General features: G+C 46.6%; 1 protein-coding gene across 1 annotated transcript; it reads right to left on the bottom strand.

Annotated features, from left to right (window-relative positions):
• Positions 1 to 1,758: 1,758 nt before the first annotated feature.
• GADD45A (growth arrest and DNA damage inducible alpha) lies at positions 1,759 to 5,188 on the bottom strand. Its single transcript, XM_075002598.1, has 4 exons — positions 5,031 to 5,188; positions 4,786 to 4,887; positions 3,968 to 4,187; positions 1,759 to 2,368 (listed from the first exon to the last, which is right to left on the bottom strand). Exons 1-4 carry the CDS (start codon positions 5,072 to 5,074, stop codon positions 2,255 to 2,257), a joined length of 480 nt encoding a protein of 159 aa, XP_074858699.1. The 5' UTR covers positions 5,075 to 5,188; the 3' UTR covers positions 1,759 to 2,254.
• Between the last annotated feature and the right edge of the window lie 565 nt (positions 5,189 to 5,753).

The raw sequence follows: 5,753 nt of genomic DNA, 5'->3' as shown, positions 1-5,753 counted from the left end.
GCCCCTTCTTCCTAAAAACCAAATAGGAAGGGGCTTTTGAAATCTGGGGTGTGGGGGGGGGGGAAATCTTTCCAAAAGGCCTCTGTCTGCACAGCGCTTTCAAATTGCACGTGACCATTATTATGCTAATGATATTCATAGTAGTGCCTCATTAGCATCTTCCCAACTCACTCATTACCATGCCCCTTTCAAAAGGAAGGGGCTAGTGTAGATATAGCCTCTTTGTGTAGCCGATGTATTGTGGAATAGCTAAGTGCTATTGTGTAACATTTCAAGGCAGCTTATTTCAAAGCTGATGGAGGCCACACTGCACTGGGGTTCAGCAAGTGCCTACTTTGAACTTCCTGGTAACCCTTGTGCAAGGAGGGTTACTGGGAGCAAAATGCCACGCTCAAAATAGCTCTGCCAAGGGAGGTTGTGGACTCTCCATCACCAGAGATATTTAAGAACAGGTTCGATAGATGTCTGTCACGGATGGTTTAGATAGTACTTGGTCCTGCCATTGGGGTAGGGGGCTGGACTCAATGGCCTCTCGAGGGCCCTTCCAGTCCTAGTGTTCTATCATTCTGTGATTCTAAGCGCAGTGTTTGGCCACACCGTTTCTGTATATCCCGCAATATAAACAACAGGATAGCCAAAGACTACATTTACACTACAGCCAAGATTGAGATTGATCCACTGGCAGTTAAACAGGTCTAGTTAGGACCCACCAAGTTGACCACAGACTGCTATATTGTCAACCCTGTTACTCAACCTCAAATGAGAAGAATGCAGGACATTGACAGGAGAGATTCAGACCTGCCCCCCCCCAGCACCTGCTGTTGAAAGAACAGGTTGGTGATCAAAAAATCTGGCACCCAGGAGTACTACTCTTTCACTCTTAGCCATGTTTTTTTCTGAATCTTTTGGAAAAAGGCACTCTTCCTTATCTTGGAGAGGAGTTGTCAATTTGAGATCAAAAGAGCACATTTTATGTGAAGATGCTCCACAGGTTCTTTCAGAAAGGCCTGTTTTTTTTTTTTGTTTTGAAAGAACTTGGTGGGATAGATGCCTCTGACTTCTCTTTTGGCTTTATTTGATTTTGGTGACTGCTCCAGGCCCTCTAATCACAGATTCCTTGTAGCAGAACCGGCAGTGTTTATCTGAATCTCTCCCCTAACAGGTGTTGATCTATCAGGGAAAGTCTTTAGTGGGGTTTTGCTGACTCATTGATGAAGGGGTCTTGTTATACTTCTCAAACACAAGAGAAGGAGAGTTTCAAACAGATTCCTGGACCAAACCATAACAGAGGGTCAGCTTAGGAACCTTGCTGTCAAATTCTCAAAAGCATCCAATTGACTGACTTTCAATAGGACCCGAATTACTAAGTCATAATTAGGTGCTTTTGAAGTGCTTGAATAATACGTAGCGGCCCCATTCTCACTAAGCTACTCTTTTTTTCAAAAAATGAGAAGAGTTTAGGAATCAAACTCCCATCCCACTTTGATGCTTTGTCCTGTGACTTCTATGTACATAGAATGCCTGCCTGCTAAAAGGAAATGTAACTGCAGACTCAGCCCCTAGCATTGCAGAGTAATGAATTTGGCGTCAAAGTAAAACTTAATGTTAAGATTTGTGGTTTTAAAATTTTTATTTCAGTAAAATAAACACCATCCAGTTTCAAACAAATTATATTAAATGTAGCTGTTAACATTTTATTTTATCAAAACAAGTGGTGTAGTTGTATGCCAGTTGCTTAAAGGTATTAGGGTTCTGAAGTTCATAGCATAAATAAAATCTTTATCAATATCATAAAATAACTTAGTATATCTTAGAATAAAACCTTGAGCATAAATGTCCCAAAATACAATAAATTTTTTTTAAAAAAGTTTTAATCAACCTCTTTGCTCTTTCATATTAAAGGTGTTTTAAACAAAAAACTACTAGTTGCAGTTTTAAAACTTTGCAATGTTTGGTGCATTTTGAAAGTAACTCAACCATGCAGCTTTTTAAATCTTCCTGCATGGTTTTTAGTTCCTGTAGTGACACTTACTTACAACTCTTTCAACATGGGTTCTGTTTTCATTCCCATAACTTTTGGGCTGCGTCGTCAACTTCCTTCAGCTCTACACAGCATGTTGTTCAGTCTCTACCCACTTGATGCCAGTTGTTTGTAATCCTTGTGTCAGGTATAAGGATTTACTTCCTGACCAACTGCTAAAGTATTTCAAAATTTCAGTGCAATTATGTTCAATTAATTTTCATCCAAACGTCATCACCGCTCCGGGAGATTAATCACTGGGACCCACTGATCCATGTAGCGACTTTCCCGACAAAAGCAAATTAGCTGACTCAGTGCTGGATCCTTCCACTGAGATGCATGGGGATTCTGGGGGAAAAAAAAATAGAACTGTTTTTAAAACAAAATTTAAATGGTCTTAAATCACTAGTGCAAAAAGATGGTTACTACTAATTAACATACAATTAACTTCCAAATGGAAAGCTAGGCTTGATCTTTCAGATTCCACTATGATACAAATAAGTCTCATCAAGCCCTTTAGAGGTTTCTTGAATCCTGTGCTATACACATGACTGCACTGCAATAGGGTTTCAACATTTCAAAGCTCAGTAAAGGCTTCAGAATTTGTCTATGGCAGAGGTGTGGTGTAGTAGCCAGAGCATTTTGTTATTTTTTTAAATATACTGCCATCTTCTTGATGTTTTGTTTTTTCCTATTGTTCATCATGGCACCCACCTACACATTCATAATCTGGTTTATTTGAAATACAAGATTGTATACAATGGTCTATAACTCCCACAGATTTCTGTGAGTTAGCTAATAGTATCAGCATATTGTAGAGAATTTGCAGAAAAAAATTTAAGAACCTGATATTACACCTATGCTACTGTGTCTCGACCTGCAACCCAAAACAGCAAAGCAAACAAGAGGAACACCAATTAACACTACTTTTGTGCTTCTACTGCAGTACTGGGCATAAACTTCCTCTACTTTTTAAGCAGAAAATAGAGAAGCAGGGCAGGAAAAGGGTAGATATAGAGCAAACGGATCTTAACCGAGCCTACGTCTATACTGCCATAGAAGATTGACCCACTCAAAGTCCATATTTCAGGGTTTTGTTTCACACGTGCAAAATGGCACTTTCCAGGGTCAAAGTTGACCCTGGGACTCCTTGCGATTGGCGAGAATTAAGGAAGGTTGACATGAGAAATGCTCCCGTCAACCTTATGTGGAGACAGACCTAGCAGTTGACTGTTGATAAGTTGATTTTAGCTACACAATGGGCGTAGTGTAGATGCAGCCTTACTTGAGTAATTGCCCTATTTTCTCCAGAGAAATTTAGATGGTAGCTTTTGAACATGGGTTAGAGGTAAGAAATTATTATGAAAGTACTCAGGCTTTTAATGTCACCAGAACTTTTAATGAAAACTTCCCACTGTAAAAGCAACTAAACTGTGCTATCTAATCTCTACTCTGAGCCAATCTGCAATAAGGAAAGACAAATATAGGAGGCTATTAGAGCAAGGTGACTCAGATCTCTTCACTGCTGGCAGGATCTAACATGTCTGAACAAGTGCATACTGGGAAGAACTTTCATGATCTAATCAGGAACAGCTCTGGTGCAAGGTCCTTAGTACAGGAAATAATTAAGTGGGGAAAAGGACTAGATGGGCATGATCCAAGTTCCATAGCAGAGCATTCTGGGACCTGGAGATGGCAGGTGTAAATCCAAATGCAGGTTTGAATATATAAATGGGCAGAACTTCAGATCACAAAATTTATAAAGCTGTGGGTGTGTTCAGTATCTTGTCCAAATGCGTATCTTGGCTGATCTCTAAAGCAAACCCCAGTGCAATATGGTGAGAAATAGGCCCCGGAGAGCCATCTTAAGCAGCAGCAAGGAAGCTCTGTGCCAGTGAGGCTTTTGTGCTCCTGCTATTGGGAAGAGAACATGGGATTGTCACTTACTGTGACAAGCACACAATGCAGGTCAGCAGGCTGCTCAGCTCCTCCACTTGCCCCCAGAAGCAGCAGCTCAGCCAGCCGGCTTGGGTTGCTCACTCGCAGGATGTTAATGTCATTCTCACAGCAGAAAGCCTGGATCAGGGTGAAGTGGATTTGCAAAGCAACATCCTGATCGTCCTCCTCATCCGCAGCTAGCAAACAAAGCACCACATTATCCGGGTCTCTGCAAAGATGAAACAATACATGCTCATTAGTCACAGCAAACACATAACAGTGAGACACACCCAATAAAACAATCTCACAGCTTCCACACAGGCAGATGGATGGCATGTGAGCCAGAAGCAATCTCAGGCATACATTTTCACAAGGTGAGTCCTGTCTACAGACAGTACATTCAGATCCCCATTTACCTGTTGTCTGTGCCCACAGGGTACTCCCCAGTATTCCCTGTAAGCTGACTGCCCAAGAGAGATTCAGGTGCTGCCCAGCCGGTTAGCTATATGGCAGCATGTGTTTCTACTGACAGTGCACATCCACACGTGCCTCAGTGCACATAAAATTTATTCCAGCCACGTATGGAAAAAATTAGAGGGAACTTGGTACTAGCATGGCTGGGCACCCCCCAAGTCCCCCTGTAACAGGGGAAGCGGGGGCTACTGAGCACAGCTAGAAGAGGTGCCCTATGGTGGAGCGAGCTCTGCCCAGGCACACAGATGGGCTCTCCCCACCGCACTGTGAGGTACTCAGCCGCAGCGAGCAGGGCAGCAGGCTGTGCCGGGACACCGCGCTCAGAGGGCAGTGGATTAGGGTCTCTCACTCACACGTTGAGCAGCTTGGCAGCCTCGTAGACGCCGACGGTGACGCTCCTCTGAGTCAGGGCTTTGCTGAGCACCTCCTCCAGCGCGCTCCCCGCGGTCTCCATCCTGAGAGCAGCAAGCACAAGACACGGCTCCTGTCAGCCACCCCGGCAGCCTGGTCCCGAGCCCGGCCCCGCGATCGGCGGAGAGGCAGCGCCACCCGCCCCGTGCTCCCGCGCCCGCCCGCTCGCGCCCCCCAGCCGCAGTACCTGCCCATCGCCTGCTGCTCTGCAGCCAGCTCTTCCAAAGTCATAGTGCAGCCGTGGGCGCAGCGTGCCCCGGAGTCTCGCGCTTCCCCGGCGCCGCCTGCACCCGCCGCAGCTTCTGAGGGACAAAGGCTGTCTCGACCGGGCTTATCCTACCAACCTCCAGCCAACCGTCTCCGTCCTCATTTGCATGCGGCCGCCCCATTGGGCCATGCAAATACAGTTTCGCGGTCCACTTGCCCCCTTTGCCCGGGGCGCGAGGGCGAGAGGCGCGGGCCCGGGAGCTGGGAGCGTGACGACAGGGGTGTCCCTCTTGCCGATTGGCGGGGTCAGTAGGTGGGGAGGCGGGGCCTGTGCGGTTGGTGGTGAGCTGTCGTCAGTCCCTCCTACTGTTGCCTATGTGGACTGCATCAGCCCTTTTCCCGGGCGGTGCGCGGGTCCCCCGGTGTGGGGGAGGGGCTATCGTGCCAGGCGGTTGCCAGGCTCGTGCTTGCACAGCACGGGGACAATAGGACGTTAGGGCGACTCGCGCGTCGAGCTTTGCTCCTCCCCGGTGCTCTGCATTGAGGTCCTGCCCTGCATGGCTCTACACAGAGCACGATGTGGGGGGAGGTGCCCAGGGGTCACGTCATATGGACCCGAGCTGTGCGCCCCCGTGACCTGTGCCATGTACGGTGCATTGCTCAGTATTCCCAGATCCCCTAGTTACGGTGGGAGTTGGGGGTT

The sequence above is a fragment of the Carettochelys insculpta genome, chromosome 9, assembly GCF_033958435.1.
Source record: "Carettochelys insculpta isolate YL-2023 chromosome 9, ASM3395843v1, whole genome shotgun sequence".
NCBI classification, from domain to species: Eukaryota; Metazoa; Chordata; order Testudines; family Carettochelyidae; genus Carettochelys; species Carettochelys insculpta.
Note: the sequence above shows the minus strand (reverse complement) of the source record. Positions and strands in the feature narration are given on the sequence as shown.